Genomic DNA, 26,803 nt, shown 5'->3' with positions numbered 1-26,803 from the left:
AGAATTGCTTTCATCTTGCTCTTGTCTGGCTCCACAACTTCAACAGCTTACCTCTGAAAAAGGTGATTTCCTTCACACCAAACTGATATTTTGCTCTGTTTAGCTTTGATTCATATTTCTGGATACATTGTAGTACTTTAATGAGCCTCTTGTGTTGCACTTGTGAGGATCCCCATAGGATCGTCATCCATGTACACGTATACTCCATTTATGCCTTCTATGTATGATGTGTTCCATTGTCCTGTGGAACACTTCAGGAACTGAGGAAATTCCAAAAGGCATCCTTAAACAGATGTATTGTCCAAACGGGGTATTGGATGTACAATATCTTCATGCACTTTTAATTGCCAGAAGCCCTGGGATGCATCAGTTTTGGTGAAAAACATTGCACCGGCCATATCACTTCTAATTTCATCCCTGGTTGGAATCTGATAATGTTCCCTCTTTATATTGGCATTCAAGTCTTTTGGGTCCATGCACACACGTAGGTCACCGTTCTTTTTGAAACACACCATTGAATTCACCCATTCTGTGGGCTCCTCCACTTTCTTCATGACCCCAAGTCACATCATTCGGTCAAGTGAGCTTGACTGAGCTTGTATTTTAGTGGTGCTGGAACCCGTCTTGGGGCATGCACTACTGGCTATGCATCCTCCTTTAACTGTATCTTCTAGGTGAATGGTAGAACACCAAACCCCTTGAAAATGTCTGGAACTTGTTCCAGTATTTCCTCTACGCTGTTCTGTGCACTGATGCTGTTACTCCAGTACACCCTCTTGACTAGGTCTATGTTTTCACATACTTTGTCACCAAGCAGTGAGACGTGTCTATCTGGGACTACTGTAAACATGAGGTGGTGCTCTTTACTTTCAACTTTCACCTTGAGTCTACATGTGCTTTTTGTGTCAATGTGCTATCCATTCTAGGCCTTGAGCTAAATAGAATTTGGATGGATGTGTGGCTTTATCTTTATTGCCCTGTTGTCATGCTCACAGATCAAATTGACTTCTGCCCTGTGTCCAGCTTGAAAGGAATATCTGCTCCATTTGCATGTAATGGCTCTGTCCACTTGTCCTGCTCAACTCTGTTCATGCTTGGCTGTTCAGTGTCTATTGGTTTGAAACCTTGCTGCACTACCGGTGTGCGTCCAGACACTGTGGCTATGGCTGTGCCTTTGTTTTCATTGGCCCTTGCACTCTCACCGAACTTTTTTGGGTGCTGCAGAGCTAATATGCTAGCACACAATATCTTCACCGCTCTAGCTAAAGTAAGCTCCATCTCTCGTAGCAACTTTTATCTCATTTTCTTGTCAATAATTCTGAACAAAATTTGAATCTTGCAGTAATCCAAAATTGCACGTTTTTGCTTTCTATTTCAAGCCATTTAAAAAGCTTGTGTGTGCAAGTGAAACACATCCCTCTCGAACATTTCATTTTCCTTTGGTGAGCAGTGTCCATCAAACATCTCGATAACCTTGTGGAACTTGCCCTGGTCATCTGCTTCGGCAATAACCAACATGTTGTAAGCCTCTAGTGCTTGAGGTCCCACCATGGTAAATAGCAGTACAATCTTCCGTGCATCCAGTCTTTTTTTTCCCCCATAAGGATTTCAAAATGGTGGGGTTTCCATGTAGTCTCACTAATGCAGAAAGAAGCGACTCCCACGACCCTACTCTACCCACCTCCCGGCTCATTGGTCTGTGTTGGATCCTCCCCGCTTTCTGTGTTTAATTTGTATTTTTGTTCATTGCCAATGGTATTTCCATGATAGGGCAGAGCACTTGGGAGTGAATTGATCACAGCATGTATAAACACAAGACACGTTTCTTGAGTTCGAACCCGCCACACTACACACTTGGTGCGATCAAACACTCCTTGCTCACAGAGAACAGCACATGCATGATGCCAAATTAAACAAAATCTACCCTGCCTGCACACGATCCTTATCTCACAATGCCCTGCATACTGTACTATAAAGCCTCTTGAATGTTACTCTGGTGTCCGCTTCCAGTACCTCCCAGCCACCTCTTCCAGACACCATCCATGCAACAACTGTGTGAAAAATACTTCCCAGCACATTAACGGTCTTACATTTTGAGCTTCAGTTTCTTGGATGCTAGATTTTGTAGACACACACACACAATAGTTTTCTTTCCCTCCTTTACAGAGCCCTAATTGATAGATGGGACCGAAACCCTACTGCAGATTGACAAATGAACGCGGTACTTCCATGAGCCTTGTTTGACAGGTGGACCCAGGACTAACAAGAGCCCATATTGACAAGTGGTTACGTTGGTGTACCAATGGTTGTTGATGCCCCCCCCCCCCCCCCCTTACCTTCCAGGCCACTAGGCTTGAGCCTACTCAGACTAATGTTTAATCCGCCACTGATAATAGGACTATAATATGGAGTAATAAGACCATCTGGTCGAACGAATAGCCTTCCGTTTCACATTTTAGCTGTAAATGACACAACTAATGAAGAGACATTAACTACAATGCATTTCTGGAACATGTTTATTTTTCACATTGCCGTTAATGTCCCTGCAACCTCCTGTCCATTTGAAAGAAAGAAGTGAATTGTGCTTTGGATTATTCAGGTAAAAACAAGCAAAGGGAATTCGAACAGCTCTGGAAATTTAAAAAAAAGCTGAGAGCACTTAGGGCCATGTGACTTCTTGTAGGATAATGACATGTAAAATATTTGTTTGTCAATATCAAGATAAAATCCCAAATGATGAAAGTGCAGGAAATGCTGTAAATTTGCAGCTGGCCATCTTCAGTTGAGGAAAGACTAGTTTCATTCTGATGAACATTACAATAATCACATATATGGATGAGCACATTTTACCTAAAATTAGACCACTGTGATTCTACAGAATGTTGTGCTTTACTGCAAAATTACCACTTAATGGCTGTGCAAAAATACAGACATAAAGAACACATATAAAGAATGTAAACAACTGACTGTGAAATACAAAGAAAAAAATTCAAAGTGCAGAAGTAAGAGTCCTTAAATAATTCCCTGATTGAGTTTGTTGTTGAGGAGGCTGATAGTGGAGGGGTAGCAGTTGTTCCCGAACCTGGTGGTGCGAGTCTTGTGGCACCTAGACCTCTTTCCTGATGGCAACAGTGAGAACAGAATGTGTGCTGGGTGGTGTGGATCCTTGATGATTGCTGTTGATCTCCGACAGCACCGTTCCCTATAGATGTACTCAATAGGGGCGGGGGGAGGGGTTTACCTGTGATGTCCTGCGCTGTGTCCACTATTTTTTGTAGGGCTTTTCACTCTTGGGCATTAGAATCCCTGTACCAGACCATGATGCAGTCAGTCAACACATTTTCCACCACACATCTGTAGAAATTTGCTAGAATTTTCAATGTCATGCCAAACCTCCGCAAACACCTGAGGAAGTAGATGCACCGACATGCTTTCTTCATGACGCTATTTGTGAGTTGGGTCCAGGAAAGATCCTCCAGAATAGTGACTTCCAAGAACTTAAATGTGCTCATCCTCTCCACCTCTGATCCCCCAATGATCACTGGATCGTACACCTCTGGTTTTCCCTTCCTGAAGTCAAAAATCAGCAACTTGGTTTGGTGACATTGAGTGCGAAGTGGCTGTTGATATGATGTTTAAAAACACTTTATAACTATTTCTGAACTGAAAATTTAAGATCTTTAAGCATGACTAAAATGATGCTGAAGTTTTAAAAATTGACTTTTCAGAGTTTGGGACTTGAACACACACACATTTGCACATAGTGGGGTTAAATTTAGAGTTTTGATTAGAGTCTAAGTTAGAGAAAAGAAATGTCATGTTATAGTTTAATAAAAACCATTATTTGAATTTACCATTGTCTGGTGAATTTTTGCCATTGCTGTTCCTTTGCTAGATGGACTCTAGTCCCTAACAAAATTAAGAATCATGAAGAGAGGTCCAACTGTAGCATATCAAAGTTGGCTGATGTCCCCAAATTGAGTGGAAAAACAATTTTGCTCAGGATGTAAATGGAGAGGGAAGGGGGTGGAGAACTGGAGAAAAGGAGGCAGGGATAGGGAAGAGAGGGAGAATGGGGAGTGGTTTAATAGAAACCAGAGACGTTAATGCAATTCATTTGGAGAGTGCCCAGAGGGAATATTGGGTGTTTCTTCTCCAATTTATGGGTGGCCTTGGTTTGGCTGTGCATAAGGCCATGGACAGACATGTCAGCATGGGAGCAGGGTGCAGAAATGAAAGGGTGGCCACTGGGAGATCCTGTCATTAATGCGGACAGAGCAAAGGTGTTCCTGCTCTCCAACATTTTATTCAGGTGCCTGCCTACATTTTGCTCATACCTTGATGGGCTCAGGCCTAAAACATTGCATAACAAAGATTATCGATATAACCAAAGTATTGTGTTTGACCTGCTGAGTTTCTCCAGTACAGTATTGTGTTTTTAGTCTACAAAATTCGGTTTTATTTGATTCCAAAGAGAAGGGAGTTAACCTATGAGAAGAGATTGAGGTGCCTTGGACCATTTAAAACACGTGTATGTGTGAACAAGGAAAGTTTTCCAACTGGATGCCACTCGAGTCAGACTCCTTTCTCTCTCTGTAACACATTAGAGACCCCGACAGGCCCAACAGATTTTGAACCCGGCCTGGACAACGCAGCCTCGCAAAGTGCAGTCTCCCTCAAACTGCCTTCTTTTAGGAAGACTCAGCTAGCAGTCTGGGAATCATGCCTCAGCTTATTCAAACCAATCAGGCAGACAGTTGCAGGTGCCACCAAGCACTATTATGTGGTGAGCACACTTGACCAGGAGATGGCAGGTTGTGTGATCAATTTCCTACATCAGCCACAAGCAAACAACAAGGTGCTTAAAGCCCTCTTCCTCCAGATGTTCAGTCTCTCTCGCCGTGCGGCTCTTGAACATGGACAGCCTAGGTGACCGCCCACCGTCAGCTTTAATGAGTAACACATTGGCCCTGGAAGATGGCCATAAGCACTGCCTGCTCTTTGAATAAATTTTTCTGAAGCAGATGGCCGAAGACATCCACTTCACGTCAACCAATGAGGATTTTTAAAGTATCTTTGAGTTGAGTGTATTTAAAAATAATAAGTCATATATCTTTGTAACATTCATCTCCAATACAGAGAGCTCAGAATGTTGAAAGGTGTAGTGTCAAACCTAAGATCTGTTGCTAATAAATCCTTTTCCTTAGAGGTCCTTTAAATGTTATTCCCAATGTAGATCAATGTTTGAAAATATTTTAAAGCAGGAAAAGATGGAAGCAAAGGCATCTTAATGAAAATGCATGGGAAAAAATTTTGTGAAAGGATTGAAGAAGCAAGGTGTAATTACTTTGGAAGAGTTCCATGAATCAAAATATAATAAAATAGTGAACAACCAGGCATGAGAAGCACTGATGTATTCAGCGATGATTTATTTTTACAGGAAAATTCGATGAAGAATTTTAAGCTGAAAAATTGTGCGAGTGCGTGCGACTTAACCTTTCTGTGATTGAGAAGTCAAAGGACATACAAGTGAAGCTGCCAAGTTTCCAAATGTTATTACTTCAGATGGCTACCTTGTTTTAGCATGAGGGGCCTCATATTTAAGTTACATAAAATTATACAAGTACTTCAAGTATTTGGAAATTAAGACTTTAATACAAAGTAGTAGAAGAGCAGAAGGAGCTAATGAACAAATGTGCTAAGCAATAAAAGTAGCATTGCAATTTGGTTATTATAGCCTTTGTAACCAAAGTATTTGTGGAAATTTGTGTTGAAAATCTTGCTGCACTTGGACTGCTGTATATAGTTCTTGCTGTTATTAGAGGAACAGAAGGGTAGCAAACAAATCACAGCACAACAGAACATATCCACCTAATACGCTTACTGAAAGTATCCAAACCATCTGCCACTTTGATATGTTCCATGTCTCTGTATTTCTGTTTCAGATATTGGCTACATTTCCATAAGATATTTAATAGCCTCAAAATATATGCAATCTACATTCTAATTTTGACCTCCTTCCTCCCTCATTACTAGTTCAGAGGGGGGAAAAAAAACACACACACACACAAGGGTAATATCAGAACTGTGGGAAGTAATTAACATTAGGCCTAGAGCAGACAAAGAATATTTATATTTACAAGTAAGACTACAGCAGGGTTCAGGTTGGGGTGTCTTGAACGAGACTGGAGAAAAATTATAATGATCTCTTCATGGGAAAGCTATATGTGTACATGAGGGACGAGACAATTAAAGATTATGATGATGAATAAGACTGAGTGGAGTTTCAGTGGACAATATACAGTATGCCAACCTGGTTTGATTGGACTACAAGACCATAAAACATTATATTTTTCCTCTCAACATTATCCTGCCTCCTCCCCATAACCTTGGACTGAATGCTTTACTTCAGTGTTTTCTATTCAATGTTAAAAAAAAAATGGTAAAGGAAATGTTGCCAGCATCCATTTTCTATCTCTCTCCCTCTCTTGAACGCAAACCATTCATAACCATGGATCCTATTCAAACTTTAGTTTCTTTCACCTTAGAATTCCTTCATCAGCATTTTCTGTAAAATCACTGGGAAGCTTTAGCTTCTGCCCATTCTCTCCAAAATCTTTCAAAACATTGATCAACGTTGAGAGTGATATTTAAAGGATCTCTAAGGAAAATAATTCATTGGTAAGAACAGGCCTGAGATGCTGCAGCTTTCCAGATTTTGAACAGTCATTTTCTTAACGGATCTGAAAGAAATGTTTAAAATGGACAATTCCAGTAGATTTTAAAGCAACTCAACAGCACATGGTTTGGCCACAAATAGTATTTAGTATGTGGGTCAGATAACTAGAATACGAAGCTTTAAAGAGCTTTGTGTTGCCTTTACTGTTATCCTAACCTATTCCTTGCTACCCTGACCATGTGCATCAACCAACATGTAAAGTAATTCTGTAACTCAGATTTATTATCAGAGTACATATATGTCATCACATACAACCCTGAGATTTTGTTTCCTGCAGGAGGCAGAATGACCATTTATTGGAAACACAAAAAAAATGTACTCAATACAAACCGACTGTGCAGCACAGAAGTTAATAATGTGAAGATTAATTTATATATTCACAATCCAAATGCCACAAAGTAATCTTCAGATACAAAAATAGAAGTCAGCTTTCTTAAGCTGTACATTTAAGTACATCAAAAAAGTTTCAATATAATTGACTCCTACAAATAACAAGGTGACCCTGTAAATCATAGCATGAGATGCCATCAAAGTGTTTTAAACCTCTGATTTCCCTGCCACGTCTATGTACAATCTCTTTATAATAGGTGTGCTTGACTGGCAGGATTGGCAGAATAAACCGTTAAGGAATTGTGTGATAGCAAAAAGAATTTTAGCTACAACTTCAAAATTATATTCCCTCCTTGTGGCAGTCATACAATGCTAATATTTTCTAAGTCTTGTCAGTCAGCAGTGTGTAATTTGTATTGTTGAAATTTATATTTAGCACTTAATTATGTAATTGGCATACAATTTGATATTAAATACTAGTTATGTGCATGAACCTCAATTCAATCTCATCAACAGTGAAATAGTACCACCAAACCACAAACCTCCGTTTCCACGCACAAAGAAATAAATTTCTCTTCCAGAGAAATTCTAGTCTCAAAATAAAAATCAGAGTAGAATATTATCAAAATTATATTGGATGCCATTTTCACCAAGTTAATAAAATAATGCAAATATAAATTGTACATTGTTATCAAAATTACAAGGTAATGAGCTACCCTGAAGAAAACATGATTTGTTTCTATTGCTTTTAATTCATATGCTGAGAATATAATCCTTTGTGATTTATGTTCATTTTTGAGACACTGAGCAATAAAATGGATGAAATAAATAATCACAAAAAATGCTTTTACTTGATCGGCTCACCCTCATTTTAGGTTTGACCATATGGCTTTAAGCCTAATGTAACATTAGTTAATGAATAAACAAATTAGTCACTATTTATTAACAATTATCACTGAGCAATGCAACGCAAAACATTTAAAAATAGTGCAGATGCTGAAGTCTAGAAAGAAATGAACATTCTAGAAATAGTTGGCAGTTAAATTAGCAGCTGTAGAGAAAGCAGAGTTGTTCCCATTCCCCAGGAGCAGCAGTGAGCTATTTCAACTTAATATACTGGACTTTGTGTGCACAAGGTGGCACTCTGTACACTGGGATGATCGAACACAAATTGGCCGACAAGCCTCCACTTACTCTACAAGCATGACCCAGCTTTCCCTTTGATCCTACTCCATGCTGATGCCCCCCATCCTGTTCAAATGACAAAAACACTTCTTATGACCAGACAGATTGCACCAGTCAGACTCAAGAATTTTAAGTATATAACATTTTTAGCTCTACAGATAACAATTTATACCACCTTCAGGCCAATCTCATTTCTTTACCTGTCCCATTACCACTCATTTTTGATATCTGATCTTATCTGCTTTCCATCCAGCAGACATCCTTTTTCTTTCTTCCTACTTTCTCTAGGTCTTAAAACCTGTTTACCTCTATTTTTCCCTAATTCTGATGGAAGATCAATGATCTGATCTCTTCACAGATTAATGCTGAGTGTTTCCAGCATTTTCTGAAACACGTTTCAAATTATGAAAAAAAGTGCCATTCATTGACATACCAAGAGATAGTCAACATAAAAAAGTCCAATTACTTTCATGAGTGTTTGGAGTACCAAATATTAGGCAAGCGAATGAGGGATAAATACTGCATAGATACTGATTTTAAACTGATAATTGTAGAGATTGTATGGATTCAAAATATTTATGCCTCTTTGAATAGCAAAATGAGCACACATTTTCAAGCAGCAAAGAGAGAGGAACTGGGTCCCACCACATCTAACAACTTTTGTTTAAAATCCAAAATTTACAGGACAACCAATTCAGGAGATAACTAAATACAGACAAAAACAGATCAAATGGAACCAAAGGAATACATTTATCCAAACATCTGGATCTAGCAATAAAGGAAAATTGTCTGGAGACAAGATGCTGTAATCTAGAGGGGGAAAAACTGCAGGAAAATGGTTTATTCAAACATCTGGATCTAGTTATGATGCAATTTGTTTAATTAAATAAATTCCAGCTGCAGAGTAAAAGCTAGAAAAAAAGAGCATTTTTCATTTACCATCATTGCAACCAAAACCAAACTAGTGCAATGTCAGTAAAACTCTGAATTTAGAGAAGCACCAAAGTTACAATTTTTCCAGGAAGGGCAGCATTTACTGGTGATTGGCAGGGCCCTTTCTTAAACTGTTGCAGTCCTTCAAACAGAGTATTTAATTACATTTTTTGGATGCTGCCATTGTTGGACAACCCTGAAGAATACTGCTGTCAGGGAAGATTAGTGAATTTCCTTCCTTAAAGGATATTAGGGAATCAGACAGGTTTAGATTGATTTTTCTTTACCTGATAAAATGTTGTACAATGTATTAAGTTAAAAGTTATGCAGTTAAATTCAAAACTACAATTGAAAATCTAAATGAAGAAAATATGGACTCCATATCCAAGAAAGTACTGCCATTGGATAGGTTTAGGAGACAAGAGGATTTATGTAGAGGAACATTTGATGGCTTTCACCCTGTACTTGCTAGTTTAGATGGCGGAGGGGTGGGAATCTCATTGAAACCTAACAAATACTGAAAAGGCTTGCTGGAGTGAACGGAGCAGTGGAGAGTCTAGGACTGGATGGCACTGACTCAGAACAAAAGGACGAGGCTATAGAACAGGGATGAAGAGAAACCTCTTTGGGTGGTGAATCTGTAGAATCTGTTGCCATAGACAACTGTGCAGGCCAAGTCATTGGGTAGATTTAAAGCAGTGGTTGATAGATTCTTGATTAGTAAAGGTTTCAAAGGTTGCAGGAAAAAAAGATGTTGAGAGGAAATATACAAATTTAATTCAAATAGCAGAGAAGATTCAAATTGGCCGGATGACCTAATTCTCAGAATCAGAATTTATTGTCATGAACCTGCCACAAAATTTGTTGTTTTGCAGCAAAAAAACCCACATTTATATAAACCACATTTAAAAAATAAATAAAATTATTGCAAGAATAAGACAAATTAGTATCTATGGTTTATTGTTCATTCAAAATCTGATGGCAGTGGAGAAGACGCTGTCCTTGTGTTGTTGAGTGCTCATCTTCAAGCTCCTGTGCCTTTTTCCTGGTGGTAGCAGAGCGAAGAGGGCATGGCCTAGGTGGTGGGGGTCCTTGAGGATAGATACTGCTTTCTTAAGACATCACCTCTTGTAGATGTTCTTGATGGAATGAAGACTGGTGCCTGTGATATCGTAGGCCGAGATAACAATCTTCTGTAGTTTTTTTCCTGTTCTGAGCATTGGGACATTCATACCAGATAGTGATACAACCATCCAAAATGCTCTCTGCATTACACCTGTAGAAGTTTGAGTCTTTGGTGACATACTGAATCTCCCATGTCTTATGGTCTTAAACTATGAAAGTATAAGGGAGTAGTTGAATTAGTTGATAGTGATACCACATAAAAAACATAAGATGATTAGTATTTTAAAAATCACTCATGTTTTCCAGAAGTCTTCCCATGACTTTGTGAAAATTTGAAGAGTATTACAACAGGAAAAAGCTTATCACAATAGTACCAAGTTTGATGATCGACAGTATTTTGGAATTCAACAAAAATCAATAAACTGATGAAAAACAAAAATGGAGATCCAGAACATTTTACGTTAGAAAATGGAGAAGACTTGCAAGAGCAAATATGGATCCCTTAGATGGCGAAAGGAAAATTTATAATGGGGAGTAAGGAACTGGCAGAGAATTAAACATGTACTTAGCTTCAGTAAGAGATTTTATATTGATTTCTTTAAAGTTAAAGTCTAGCAAGATTGAGGAATTAAAGGAAATTAGTACTGTATTCGTCATAAAGTACTAGAGAAGCTGATAAGACTCAATGTCACCACATCCAATAAACCACTAATTTACATCCCAGTATTATAGAAAAACTATGGCCAGAGATATTATATCCTCTGGTTAACATTTTCCAAAGTTTTAGATTCTGGAAATTTTCTTCCATATTGGAGTGTAGCAAATGTAATCTGTTGTTAGTTTAACATCAGTAGTGAGAAAATGCTAGCATCTACAATGCAGCAAGCAATAATGGCATTTAAGAAAGAATAGAATTGAGCAGAATCTTCAATGTATTTATGAAAGGGTATCATGTTTGACAAATAATTGGAGTTGGAGGATTTTACTGATGGAATATCAAATTAAATTTAAACATACATTATGGGTATAATGCCTTTCTGCCCACGAGCCTGTGTCACCGAAATACACCCAGTTAACCTACACCCTTGCTGGGTTTTGAACAGTGGGAGAAAATCGGAGCCCCTGGGGAAAACCCATGCAGACAGAAAGAACATATCGCAAGTTTAAAAAGAACACTGCTCCTGCTATTTTTTATAATTACATTTTGAATAACTTTGTTCTACATTGAAAAAACTATTAACATACACAGCTGAAAGCACACTAGGCATGAAGAACATTTGTAGCATTGAACTAAAATGAATTGCTGGATGGTGGGAATGCTCAAGTGACAGGGTCATCAATTTCACTCATTTGCATGATCACTAGAAACACAGCGTAGTGGAGTCAGCATCGCAATAGAACAGCGTACCACTTATCACAAGTACTGGAACAGATCAGAATTTGAAATTGAAAGTATGGATTTGAACTATCGTAAGAAGGAGAGCACCCGTAAACAGAACTTTGAGGTTGGCAGGCAGTGACTAATGGCACACTGCAGAGTTCAGTACATGAGCCCCAACTTTTCAGTCAACAAAAGATCAGAATGAAAAATCCAAATGCCATGACTCGGAATCCAGGTTTATGAATTGCAAGTTTTTGCAAGTTGGGAGGAGAATGCAAAGGCTTCAAGCACACACACAAATTAAAGGAGTAGATGAGAATAAAGAGGTTGAATTACAAGATTCAAGGTCATCCACACTGGTACACAAAACTGAAAACTTTTTAAAAAATGGTGATTTAATAAGGAATGTCATGTTTTAAAAAAAAAAACACATTCATATTCTAGTACACAAGTCATGAAAGCCAACATGAAGATTCAATAATCTATTAGCAAGACAATAGCATGCTTAACTTTATTATAAAAGGACTATATAGGACCATGAAAAAAACCACACATGGAGCATTGTGTCCAGTTAATACTCCTTACCTGAAAAAGGGATGAACTTACCATGGAGATTGCAATGAAGGTTCACTAAACTGGTTTCTGGCATGGTGGGCTTGCCATTTGAGGAATGTTGGAGTGGACCAAGCCTACATTCTCTATAGATAAGAAGAATGAGAAGTGATCCCTTTACAAAATTTTACAGGAATCAAGAGGGTGCATGCAGGGAGAATGTTTTCCTTACATAAGGAGTCTAAAACAAGTCACAGTCTTAGAAGGATAGGTAGGTCATTTAGGACAGAAATTGAGGTTTATTCAAAGAGTGGTAAATTTCAAAATGTATACCAGCAAAACTATGGAGGCACAATTATGGGTATAATGCAAAAAAAAAAAAAAATCTGTCATGATCTTGATGAACAGCTGAGCAAAAAATGGGCAAGATGGCCATTCAAGCTCTTAATTCTTGTGTTTTTATTTCCATAATTTTGTGGTTATTATTACGAAGGGAAGCCACTGATTTTTAGACTTTAGATTATTAAGGGAACTTAAATTTCTTAGCTAACAGAATTCAATTTGAATTTGCACCTCTGGTTCAAGACTTTGGTGACAGGTTCAATAACTGACCCTCCGTAGCATAGCTCCAACCAAATGTACACAAATGACAGTATTGTACACAAACAGTCAGGGGATAAACTCCAAGTCATTGTCAGGTCATCTATTGAAGCACAGGGGAAAGATCCTTGCAATGAACATTCATAAACCCATCATCTACCAACCCGCTCGTGTGGCACACTACCCCTCAATTATTAAACATTGAAAACAAGGTTCATTTTCCAAATAAAGCCATTCTCAATCAAGATAAACATTTGCTATCAAATTTCCACCACCACTTTCAGTCTGCCAATAGATGAAAATATCCTAAGATCAAGATCTCAAACACAATCCTGACCTTGTGGTCAAACAGATGGCAGTAGTCCAATGTCTCCTGAACCCTGCGGACTTACCTACAGTAAGCACCCCAAAGTTCAAACTTCAAAATTTTCCAATATCCATTGGCAAGACAGAAAAATATTCTTCACATTTAAGACCTAATTACACTCAGTCTTTAATTGGTAGCTATTATTTACAAGCATAGCACAGACTCCCAAATCAGGGTCTCCACTCCCAGCTCCACAAAGAGAATACGAAGAGAGAAGAATGGCATCATTAAAATTATCCAAGTCTCCTTAATAAAAAAAAATTAACATCCTTATTGGGGGTACAAGTAGACAGTGTTGGGTTCATTGAGGGGTTTGTCGTGCAACAGACTTCCTGCAGTTGAAAAATCCCTCCACACTCAGTTTAGTAAAGATGAAGGAATTACTGTAAAATTTAAAAAATGCCAGTTTGATTTACTTTCATTCTTATATTCAATGCACAGGTGCCCTCTACAGATGGAAACAGTGTTTTCATATCGTAAAATGGACTGTAGCCAGAATATTTCTTAAAGTATATTGCTGAGAAATGTGCACCAACTATTAGCTACTTCATACAAAATCAAACACATGTACTTTGGCTTCAAACACCCTGATTTAAATTTGTATATTCATGCTCTGCAATGAAATGTAGATAATTGGCATTCTTGTTTATCCCCAGATTTATGGTTAAGAGATCTTCCTTTGAAGGTTTTAATACTGCGCTTCCAACAAAATAAAAATTAGCAAACAAAGAATTAATCTGCAAACAAACTTATTCACACACCTTTAATTTTTCTACAGTAATTAACAATAGAGAAGCTACACTTAAAACAATCGAGCAAAATAATCGAGATGAAATGCCTCGATTGAACACTTGTACAAACATCTAGAGAGAGCTTATAATACAATTATAGATGACCAAGCATCTGCTTTTTATAAACATTATGAAGTCAAAATTGCAATACTACACATTTCCAATATTTGACAAAAAACGTGAGTTAAGATTTGTGATGGCACCAAAGCCAATAACCCAATCTCAAAGCAATAGTAAGAAATCTAATGAAGTTACTTGATGAATTAACATTGAGTTTGAGCACCTGTTTCTTGCTGATATCTTCAAAATGTGGTGTTGCCATCAGCAATAAATTGCAATGCAATATACAATAGAATCATCCTTCACCCTGTAATGATCGTAATTTTTCTTCAACATCAGCCAGTTTCTTAATCATCAGATTCAGCACAGTCTGAGACTGTTGAAAAGAAACACCATAAAATACATTTGTAAATCCCAAAATAGCACGAAATGCTATGAAAAATGCGATGAAAAGAAAAAAAAGGCACTGTTTCTCACAGCAATAATTTGACATCGTTTTCAAAGGACAATACAAGAATTAATTTTTTAAATTTAGACATTTCAAGCCCGTGCCATCCAAATACACCAATTAACCTCTAAACCCCGTACATTTTTGGAGGGTGGGAGGAACTCGGACCATCTGAATGAAACCAATGCAGTCACAGAGAGAAGTACAAACTCCTTACAGACAATGCCAGATTTGAATGCCGGTCGGTCACTGGTGCTCTGACTGGATTGTACAAATAGCTAGAACAACTGTGCCACCCCAAATCTAATGGGAATCAAAACTACAAACTCTTTGGTACATAGTGTGCGAAATCAGTTCCTTTGTCAAAAGGTAAAGGACACTGTGGGTAACACAATAAATATTCAATCTCTAAAATAAAAATCCTTCGGCAGGTATAACTTGTATTTGTTATACAAAACACAAATTTAAGAAGGTCATACGTGTTTAACATTCAATTTTATGGTATCAATGGGTGAAAACTTCAAAATTATTTTTCAATAAAATATTCCACACATTTTCTTTCTTCCAAATACCTCATTCATATTATCAACGACATTCAGCCTGTCAATGTTTGAGCAAAAACTATTAACTGGGTTGAAAAGATATTACCTTTGCTAGCTCTTCAAGGACTTCAGCTTGTGTTTCTAGAACTACCGGCTTTTTATTATTATCTATAAATTCTGCATTTGTGGTGGAGCCAAGGACATAACTATGAAAATAAAGCAAAGATGTTCATTTACAACTTGACCAACAAATCATTATTTAACACAATTAAGCAGTATGTACAGCACAGCATGAGGCCTTGAGCCTGTGGATGTTGCACCGCCTTATATAAACCTTTATAAGGGACTGTGGGAAAGTGTTAACAATAAATAGCAATAGCAGACCATTTTTTAAACAGCGTGGGAAGGTTGGGAGCTCCACTGTGCACAATCTAGAAACACCATGGGGAAAAAGCGATGGTGGACCTGCCCTCCCAGATTGCTGTGTGGCAGAGAAAGGGCTGGATGAACGGTTGCATGCATGGAGCACTCATGGAGGGGTTTCTCTGCAAATTGTGGTTGCATGTGTTCAATTAACATATACATAGATTTATCCCTTAGCAAACATCATCAAAATAATTATTTTACAATTTATGTTGCAGTTTTTCAGAGACCTGTGATTCAAATTGAGGCCTTGCTTCATTGGAGGATCATCTAACAAAGATAGGTTGCCAATCCATGCAGGAAAAATGAAGACCTAATCAAAGGTTGATTATCTTAAAGCAGAGAGGAAGGAGGAGGAAAATGACAGAAAATTAAATAAAATTTAGGAGTTTAAAACTAGCAGTTGAAGGCATGACTGGCAGTGGTAGAATAGCTAAAGTAAAGAACTGAAGATATCAGCAGTAAAACCATGCAAGATTTTCGAAATTGTGAATATGTTGAAAACAAAAAGGTATTACCCAGCTGCAGGCAAGTGCAGATCACCTCGTAAAAAGATGGGAACAGATCTTGATACCAATTAAAATGAGGAATTTAGCAGATCCTAAGTTTACAAAGAGCATGGAAGACTGGTCAGAATGCTGAAGAATTAAGACAGAAGAACAAAAATTTCAACAAATTAGTCAAGGAGAGGCTGAAGTTCTGAAGAGGCTAACACAACCAAGATGGAAAAGGCAATGCTGAGTTGGCAAAGAACAAAGCCCAAAAATCCCAGGAAAAGTGATATGGCAGAGAGCCACATGATGGGTTCAGCCCTTCCAATACTTAATTGGAAGAAACTGCTGCACATACTGGAAATAACAGATATATAGTCTGACAACTGAAATAGTTGAGAACCCAAGAGGTGACAGGTAATCCTCACTGTACATGTGGAAAATGACAGCAGTTTTTGGTTGATTTTCTCAAGGTATGCACGCAGATGAGAAATAATGGGGAGAGAAGGATAGATCCTTGGAGCAACCTTGCGTGCAAATGAAAAGAAAGCAGGACTGGTCCACTGATTTAATGGAATAAACAGCAAATGCAGTTCCATGAAGCTAGCCAACTTCTGTGTGGTCAATCATGTCAAGGGCTACAGACATGAGGAAAAGGACAAGAAAATAACAATAACCTTGGTCATGATCATAGATGTTAATGAGTTTTAATTTTGGTGGTGTGACAGGTGGAAACCACATAGAAGGGATTTCTAAATGGGCTCCACATTCAGATGGACATCTATTTGGAATATTACACATTTAAAAGCCTTAGAAGACTTGAAACCGTAATTTTAAAAAAGTACTCAAAGGAGCTTTAGAAATCAAGGATGTGAAACCATAAATAATGCTAATTTTTTTTTATATCATTAAAACCACAACTATTTTATTGTGGAATTTTAATCCTTCACTCTTACTAAGCAGGGATAAGGAGACACTTTAAGAGAGTCACCCCAATGGCGAGCGGCATCAACCTGCTTATCACCCTGGGCGACGCCATTTTATTCAAACAGCTGGTCCGAGCAAAGCCCGACCGAGGCCCTCCACTGGCTGAATATTTGCTCCCATCTTCACCAAAGGTTTATGTGTTACTTCGGAGGACCTTTACTATTTTAAATTTTATTTATTTTCAACATTTAAAATCACCAATGCCTGAAGAGGGCGCACAAAATCAGTGAACCGGTGTGGACTCGAAAGGCCAACATGGCCTGTTTCCATTCTGTAAATGGTTATAGTTATATGTTGCATTAAATCCCTCTATTCTGGTGAACCGTCTGACCTGAAACATTGATTGTTTCTCTTTAAGATGCTGCCTAACCTGCTGTTTTTCCAGCATTTGTTGTTTTTTTTGTTTTGCAATCGTTTTTAAATTGGCATTCACTCATCCTTCACTCTTACTAAGCAGGGATAAGGAGACACTTTAAGAGAGTCACCCCAATGGCGAGCGGCATCAACCTGCTTATCACCCATTTGCAGCATTGGATCCAAGGATCACCTTTGAAACGGAGCAGAGTCATCACGAGGTAAATTATCATCCAAATTATTGGACTTATTATCTCAGCAGTGTTAGAACTTAAATTCAAATAAATGAATTATTTAAATAAATTCTATTAATCTGCAACTATAAAAATACCCCATTGTCAGAAAAATTCCTGTTTTACTAATATTCTTTAGTATGCTACTGGCTCTGGACAAAATACAATCCTGGAGCCAAACCTTTGTTGCTAATTCTCAACTGGCTTCTGACAGTCCAGTGAGCTGCTCAGTTTGGGAAAATTAGGAATGACCAATAAGTGCTGGTGCAGCCAGGACATTCACATAGCAATTCACACACAAACACTGTTCAATGCAATTTACCAGGCAATTAATAATTTTTCAAGTAAATTGTCCAATGTACTGGGCAAGTAGCATATTATTTGATTTCCATTCAAAGTGGGAGTAGGAACACAAATACTTTTAAATTCAGCAGAATCAAGACCTTTGATTCTCCAAATACAGAGTTCCAGCTGAAATGAACTAACAGCACATAGCAGAAATGTAACAATGTCAGAAAACTCTCAGTTTATTATATTCATGACATGACTGTAGCAAGTTTGATAGTCTCAATCATGATCACAATGGGCCTTTGCAAATACTTTGACAGGAAAACCCGTAACAAATAATTTTGGTCAAGAAGAATGATTTAAAAGAATTCGGAATATTAATAAAATATCTGCACTTAATCTTTATAGACTTAGAACGGCTATTTTTACAAGTATTAGATTCCACATTTCATAAACAGCAACTTTTCCTGCCTGATTACTCACAGCTCTTTAACCAATCAACATTACTTACAACTAATTTGTAATGGCTATCATTTACAAATTCAGAGTTCATCCAATAATTAAAATAAAGATTATATTTTTTAAAAATAAAAATCTAAAGGTTCACAGCACCCCCCCCCCCCCCCCCACTCATTTTACACCTATGACTGTGTGGCTGGATACAACAATACTGTCAACAAATTTGCTGACTATACAAAGAAGTAATGAATCAGCATACAGGAGGGAGACTGAAAACTTGGCTGAATGGTGTTCTAACAGCCATGCATTCAATGTCACCAAAACCAAGGAACTGATTGTGGACTTCAGAAGGGAAAACCTAATGTATGATACAGAGATCTTTAGGGGACCAGAGGTGGAGAGGATAAGCAAAATTAAATTCCTGGGAGTCACTGTCAGAAGACCTTTCCTGGACTCAACACAATAATATCATCAAAAAGAAAGCACGTCTGTGCCCCTTCTACTTCAGGAGTTTGCAGAGGTTTGGTATGACATCGGAAACCTTGGGAAATTTATATGGATATGTGGTGGAAAATGCACTGATCAGCTGCATCAGGGCCTGGTTTGGGGGCACCAATACCTCTGAGCAAACTCACAAGAAAGGTAGTGGACAGAGCCCAGTATAATCACAGACAAAATTCTCCACACCACTGAGAAAATCTATATGGAATGCTTCTGTCGTAGAATAGCTGAAATCAAGTATCCACACCACCCAGGACATGCACTGTTCTCGCTGCTGCTATCAGCAAAGAGGTATAGGTGCAACAAGACTCATACCATCAGGTTCAAGAACAGTTGCTTCCTCTCCATCATCAGACTCCTAAACAATAGACTCAATCAGAGACTCATTTAAGGACTCTTACTTTACACATTATTTATTACTGTAGCAGCAATCAGGCCGGCACTCTGGGCGGTGAGTGCAACCAAAAGCCAGCAGACCGCGCAGCGACACTGGCCCCAGCAAGTGAACCGGCGGACGAAAGGCCGCAAGGGCCAACAACCCCAAAATGGCACTGGCCCCACTGTACAGCCAATAGACAGGGACAGCAGACAGAAAAGAAGGGATTGTTATGTAGAAATGTACCCATGCGCAGGAAACCCACTTGTTAAGCAGGCCATTGCATCAGTAAAAGGGGAAAATGGTAACGCAAACAGTGTAAAAGTTGGGCTTTAGCCCCCAATAAACGAGAGCAATACCTGACTACACTCGTGTGTGTCTTACTTCACGTAGCACGCGGCTACAACTGAATATTTTTTCCTATATTGCACAGGTAGCTTACATTTCAGTTTACAGTGTTTTTTTGTATACGCATTTTTTTCTTGAGTACAGTTTACACTACTGATAAGTAGAAATACTGCCTGGACCGCTGGAAAAAGAATCCCAGGGTTGTATGTGATGTCAAGTATGCAATGACAATAAATCTGAACTTTAACAGCTATTGAAACTGTATTCATAATTCAGCTAATTTTACTATTGTGTGAATTCATCATATTTTAAGCAAAAAAAAAACCCAAATACTCTACACAACTGGAGATTGGAGATCAATCTTCATTTTACATTGACATACTTGCCTTTCAATATAGGCCACATTCAAGCAATACATATTCCGCTTGATGTCAAGATGGACCGGGGTACAAAGATACATTCTACCCAGTAAGAGAGAGCAGCCACTGCAGGACAGCAAAACATAAATGCTGGGAAAAAAGGGAAAAATAAAGTTACTGCAGAAATATGAAAATAGATAAAGAACAGAAAACTTTCAGCTAGTGATTGACCCATTAATGGTGTGTAGGAACACTTCACTTCTAGTTCTCACATCCAACTCCCACCTCATTGGACTATTTCTTCTTACATTACTTATGATCCTGCATTTGACATGTACTGTAAACATCATACAAAAGTCAAAGACCCCTCCTCCTTCACAAATAAATGACCAAACCTTCAACCAGAGAACTTTTCGTTTGTGCCTCCTGTATTCTACCTAGGTGGAATAGTCTACCTTGTGGAAGAACTTCAAGCAAACGGATATGGATTGCAAGATTAGGAGACAGTGACTTAAAACCTCATAGAAGATGGTGACTTCCTGGAATTCTCTATCCCAGAGGAATGTGGAGGTTCGATGATTGGGGGCATTTAAAAAGTCTCTAAAATCTTTGAAACATCTAAAAATTGATGGGGAACTGGCACAGAAGTGATGATACCTAGAGCAGATGAATGTTGAATGATCAGAGAGGAACAAGGCCAAATGACCTACTTTAAACCCATCTATTTTGTATTTTTGTTCTTTTCTATTTTATCATTGTTTATAATATTACAGATCCTATTGGTATGTATATGAAATCAAATAGTCTGTATTGACAGAGTATTTGTATCATATATTAACCACTGACCATAGGCCAAAACAACAGAATTACCCATCAACGTCTTTTTCACTATTTGAATCTATTTACAGATTTGGACATCATAAAAATAACATTCAAGAATACCAAATTTGTTATTGAAAGTTATGTAAAATGATTTGGAGGATGCACAAAAAAAATTTGTTAAGATAGCTCTAGCCATAGCAAAAAAATGTATTATGTCCACCTGGAAATTGGAAGATAATCTGAAAATACAACAATGGTATATAGAAATGAATAAATGTATTCCATTAGAAAAAATTACATATAGTTTAAGAAATAATATCGAAATATTCGAACAAATATGGGAGCCTTACATTAAATACAATAGCGAAAACCTACCGGGGACAATCATTACCTAAGTTGATGGAAGGAGAAGGAAAGAAAAGAATGGACTCAGTAGAATTTCTGGTATATTTTTGTTGAATGACAACATTGTCTGACTGGTTTAATGTAACCTAGATTGTATACCTTAAATGGATGGGAGGGGGGGTGGGTTGGGAGGAGGGAGGGGGGGGGGAGAGAAAATGTCACTGTATATGTGTGAAAAGGAAAAAGTGTGTATCATGGCTAATGTGATTTATGGTGTGAAAAATAAAAAATTTAAAAAAAAAAAAAGTTATGTAAAATGTGAGTATTTACCTCTCCTTTACATTTTAATATTCAATCTCTTGGTCAGAAACTAATGTAACAAAACTGATGAGAGAACAAAAACATTCAAACAAGAATAAATGAATTTCTACATCTAACTGGATGTGTGTGAATGCTGGAAGCAGACTTCAACATTTAGCAGCCTCTCAAAATTCCAGACCATGACAGTACAAGGCACACACAATGAAATCTTTCTTCTTAAAGCCTGGATAAGAAATTTCAAGTTTTCATTTTACAAACTTACCAACCAGATTCATCAGCTGTGTCTATCTTCTGTTCTTTGTCTACAAGAATATTATTTGTGACACCTATATAAAAGGATGAGTCACATTTAGAATCTCAAATTTCAAGCACAATATTTATAAAGTACAACAAAGACCACACAAAGCTATCATTTGGTAAAATCAATACAAGCAAGCCCCTTTTCCACTGGCATCCCAGTTCATTGGCCGTGCAGTGTCCTGGATAGGAAGCGCTTTGTACCATTTCCACTGGGCCATCCTTAACTGGGACATTAATTACATTTCCACTGAACACAACTCATCCCTGGGGATCGGAGTGTTCTTCCTTTAATTGGAAATGGGTGACTTCCTGCTCTCTTTTCCACAGGCTTTGTCAGCAAACACTGGGGATACGAGAAGGGGTTGAAAGGGTTAGTGACTTCAGTTGACGTTGGCGTTCAGACAGTGTTTCTTTTCCACTGGAGCCTGTCCCAGTTAATTCCTGGGACAGGATGCCAGTTGAAAAGGGGCTGTAGAAAAACTCAAAAAGTGGAGATACTGAAATCACGAGCAAACAATGAGAAGCTGGAAGAGCCAAAAGGTCAGAAATGGACGGTCAATGTTTTGGGTTAGCTATTTTTCAGAGTAAATAGATTGGTTATAAAACATCTGTAAGATTTCACTTTTGTAAACCGATAGTTCATTGATTTAATCGCATTAAATGAGCTTCTCATTTCTACTCTTAGTTTTAAATATTGAGACAGAGCAGAGATCAGTAACTACAAACATCAATAACCAGAAATATCAAGAACAGAGGTACAAATTAAATTAATGCAAAATCATTGCTAGTACATTCATTTATTTTCCCTATACCAGTTGTCAACCTATGGCATAGGTGCTGAAAGTGGTATGTGAGTGGAAAAAAATGTTGAGAACCACTGCCCTATACCTTTTAATAGAAATTTTTTAAACTGCATGCAGGTGATGTCTCAACAGTAAGAGTTACAAGACTGATTTATGGTACTCTACCTTGGGTTTTAGACAGCTCTAAGTGGAGGGGTCCAGGTCCGGAGGGTACAGGCTTAAGTGAAGGAGAAAACTGTTTAGATGGAACTTGAATACATTTTTTCCCTTTATGAACAAGAAATATTTCAATGAATACTTGAAATGTCATAACACCTGATTCAAAAGGGCATCAATGATCACGGTGCCCAGAAGAAGAGTGAGTTGCCTCAATGATCATCACCCAGTAGCACTAACATCTACTGTGATGAAGTGCTTTGAGAGATTAATCATGGCCAGAATTAACACAGACCCAAGTTAAGGAACTGGATCGTCGCAATCGCTCCACAACAGACTCAATATCACTGGCTCTCCACTCAGTCTGGAACATCCAGACAATAACTCATACATACACTCTTCATAGACTACTGCTCAGCCTTCAATTCAATTATTCCCTCAGTGCTGGTCAACAAGATCCAATTGCTAGGCCTCTGTATCACCCTCTGCAGCTGGATCCTTGACTTCCTCATCGGAAGACCACGGTCAATTCGAATTGGAAAAGATGTCTCCTCCTCCTCCTTGTTAACATGCTAACTTTGGGAAAAAGGTACAGGAGCCTGATAACAGACACGCAGCAGCACAAGAACAGATTCTTCCCCTCTGTCAACGGATTCCTGAATAAACCATAGACACTACCTTCCTTTGTCTTTTATTTTATTTTTATTCATTTGCTGAGGTGACATATAAATGTTTGCAATGGTATGAGCAAGTGGTTAATAACCAGAAGGGATGCAGAAGACCAGTGGTTTTCAAACTTTTTCTTTCCACTCCCCTTGGTTTACAATTCCAAAGGAAATGGGCCAATGACAATTTTTTTCAAGCAAAACAATTGAGTCGAGAGCAGAGATTCTCAACCTTCCCTTCCCACTCACATACCACCTTAAGCAATCCCTTACTAATCACAGAACATTGATCACTTAAGGTGATTACTTAAGGCAAAGTGACTGGAATCTCATTGGTGGAAACATCACTCGGTAGACCAAAAAATGGCTTGCACTCTCACCAAGGCGACTCCAGACAAGATGACAACCAATTTGCCCGGCAGTCGTGGAGACTAATTTTGTCCTTGACGTCTCCTTAGTCTCCAGCAGGTTGCGGTGATGTCTCCCCAGTCGCGGACAAAATTAGTCTCTGCGACGTCGCCACAACTGATGGAGACTAGAAAAAGTCTCCAAAAAAAAAAAATCAAGCATGTTTGAATTTCCCATGACTCCTTGGAGTCCCGGCTAGTCTCCAGGAGACTTGTGGAGACGTCTCCGCAACCAGCGGAGACTCGAGTCGCCATCAGGTCGTCACCTGGTCTCCAGGCCAATGAGATAGGCCCTTTAAGGTAGTATGTGAGTAGAAAGAAAAAAGTTTGAAAACCACTGCAGTAGACCAAAAAGCCTGGCTCAATGCCATAGAAATATAAATAGTGTGAGTGTATATTGTTATGGAATAAGTTTTTAAAAAATTATGATAAAATATCTTAAAAGGATATGATTGTGAGGTTTAGTTATCAGGTCACATTTCACAAACAAACATCTCATTTGCCATGCAAGAGCTATGCAACGGTAGACTTAGTGTCTGCATTTGGCTTTGCAGAGACCATGAGAAGTGCTTGTGAGTTTCACAAGTAGGTGTTAATGGACCAGCATATTTAAACAGTGTCCAGGCTCAAAAACTGAGAAGTCTTGTGCTGGTAAACTGGTCCTAAAGTTTTAAATTTCTGGTTGAAATTTGTTGTCCTAAGAGGGGCCACATGGTTTTGCAAACAAAGAGGAAACATCCATTGTTTGGGAGATTATTCTGCAGCATTTTGTGGTGAACACCTGCTGCATGGTCCCATTTCAAGACAGATTTTGAGTTCGGAGTTCAGCCTATTCTAAATCTCTGTAGTCAATTGCAGAGGTTGGTAAGACATTTAAGTTGCTGGTTGAAGGAGACCAGTTTGTGTGTCCAACGAACACATCTCTCTGAAACCAACAAAGACCTTCCTGAATGGTAACAATTTAATTTAAAGCACCAGAGCCTGGTGAATAAAATAACTGTTTAATTCTGTGCACAGTATAGAAGATTGCCTCATACCAGTGAACTTGGAGAAGTGAAATGTGAATGATTAGACAGTGAAAAAGAACTTTCCAGAACACATAAACATCACATACATATGCACTTAGAATTAGAAAGCGGTTAAGTTAGGTTAAATAATAAGTATTGACGTTGTTATTATTATTCTGTATTAAGAAAATAAATCCAGTTTTATTTAAGTAGCCATTGTCTTGATGAATTTCTGTTGCTGCTGGTGTTTGAGTCCTTTGGGTGACTTAGGAGTGTGAACACACACACACACATATAGATAAGATATACATGTGTATTTACACATGTATGTGCATATATACATACACACCTGCGCATGTACACAGGTGTGTGCATAAGCATACGTCTACTTGCGTGCATTCAGAAATGTATATATGCATATACACAAAAGTGCTGGAGAAACTCTGCAATTCACGCAATATCCACAGTAAGAAAATCAATCAGGCCTGAGCCCTTTGTCAAAAATCTCCAAGAAAAACAGGGAGAAATAAGCCTAACTAATAGAAGCTCAAGAGGCAAGAGATTAAAAATACAATAATGCTGATACCTTGATGAAGGGCTCAAGCTCAAAACATTTGTTCTGCATCTTTACCTTTGCTATATAAAGGACACTGTTTGACCTGCTGAGTTTCTCCAGCCTTTGTGTTTTTACTTCAATCATGGTGCCTGCAGACTTTCGTGCTTTACAACAGGTAACTGGTGGGAGAGTAGGAGAGAAAGAAGCTGAGAAGTGATGGGGTAAAGGGGGGCGGGGAGCCGGAGGGGAGGGGGTGAAGGGGGCGGGGAGCCGGAGGGGGAGGGGGGTGAAGGGGGCGGGGAGCCGGAGGGGAGGGGGTGAAGGGGGCGGGGAGCCGGAGGGGAGGGGGTGAAGGGGGCGGGGAGCCGGAGGGGAGGGGGTGAAGGGGGCGGGGAGCCGGAGGGGAGGGGGTGAAGGGGGCGGGGAGCCGGAGGGGAGGGGGTTGAAGGGGGCGGGGAGCCGGAGGGGAGGGGGTGAAGGGGGCGGGGAGCCGGAGGGGAGGGGGTGAAGGGGGCGGGGAGCCGGAGGGGAGGGGGTGAAGGGGGCGGGGAGCCGGAGGGGAGGGGGTGAAGGGGGCGGGGAGCCGGAGGGGAGGGGGTGAAGGGGGCGGGGAGCCGGAGGGGAGGGGGTGAAGGGGGCGGGGAGCCGGAGGGGAGGGGGTGAAGGGGGCGGGGAGCCGGAGGGGAGGGGGTGAAGGGGGCGGGGAGCCGGAGGGGAGGGGGTGAAGGGGGCGGGGAGCCGGAGGGGAGGGGGTGAAGGGGGCGGGGAGCCGGAGGGGAGGGGGTGAAGGGGGCGGGGAGCCGGAGGGGAGGGGGTGAAGGGGGCGGGGAGCCGGAGGGGAGGGGGTGAAGGGGGCGGGGAGCCGGAGGGGAGGGGGTGAAGGGGGCGGGGAGCCGGAGGGGAGGGGGTGAAGGGGGCGGGGAGCCGGAGGGGAGGGGGTGAAGGGGGCGGGGAGCCGGAGGGGAGGGGGTGAAGGGGGCGGGGAGCCGGAGGGGAGGGGGTGAAGGGGGCGGGGAGCCGGAGGGGAGGGGGTGAAGGGGGCGGGGAGCCGGAGGGGAGGGGGGTGAAGGGGGCGGGGAGCCGGAGGGGAGGGGGTGAAGGGGGCGGGGAGCCGGAGGAGTAGCCAGTAAGAGAGAAGGGGGGGGAGAGGCACCTACTTTTCAGGTAAATCACGTTCTCCTTCGGGCTTGCTCCAGCCCAGGCCAGCGAGTCGCCGACCGGCAGCCGGCATTGGGAGCACAGGAAAACCACGGGCAAATCCGAGTCGTCTCTGGTGCCCTGGGCGCGGCGGCGGCTTCCTCCTCGTCGTCTGTTACCAAATCCACGGTCACTCCCGCCATCTTTCAAACAGCAAGGCCCCGCCGCGAGCTTCCGAGCATGCGCAGAAGCCGGCGGTCCGGCCCCGCCCCCGCCCCCGCCCCCGCCCCCGCCCCGCCCCCGCCCCCGCCCCGGCCCCGCCCCCGCCCCGGCCCCGCCCCCGCCCCCTTCCTCCTCCTCGTCATCTGTTACCAAATCCACGGTCACTCCCGCCATCTTTCAAACAGCAAGG

General features: G+C 40.1%; 1 protein-coding gene across 1 annotated transcript; it reads right to left on the bottom strand.

Annotated features, from left to right (window-relative positions):
* Positions 1 to 13,961: 13,961 nt before the first annotated feature.
* On the bottom strand, positions 13,962 to 26,787 carry mis18a (MIS18 kinetochore protein A). Its single transcript, XM_069892418.1, has 7 exons — positions 26,412 to 26,787; positions 25,330 to 25,433; positions 22,629 to 22,680; positions 21,623 to 21,686; positions 19,900 to 20,022; positions 15,160 to 15,259; positions 13,962 to 14,439 (listed from the first exon to the last, which is right to left on the bottom strand). Exons 1-7 carry the CDS (start codon positions 26,785 to 26,787, stop codon positions 14,359 to 14,361), a joined length of 900 nt encoding a protein of 299 aa, XP_069748519.1. The 3' UTR covers positions 13,962 to 14,358.
* Positions 26,788 to 26,803: the final 16 nt, after the last annotated feature.

The sequence above is a fragment of the Narcine bancroftii genome, chromosome 7 (genome assembly GCF_036971445.1).
Source record: "Narcine bancroftii isolate sNarBan1 chromosome 7, sNarBan1.hap1, whole genome shotgun sequence".
NCBI lineage: Eukaryota > Metazoa > Chordata > Chondrichthyes > Torpediniformes > Narcinidae > Narcine > Narcine bancroftii.
The sequence above is the reverse complement of the archived record's forward strand: the minus strand, read 5'-3'. Positions and strand labels throughout refer to the sequence as shown.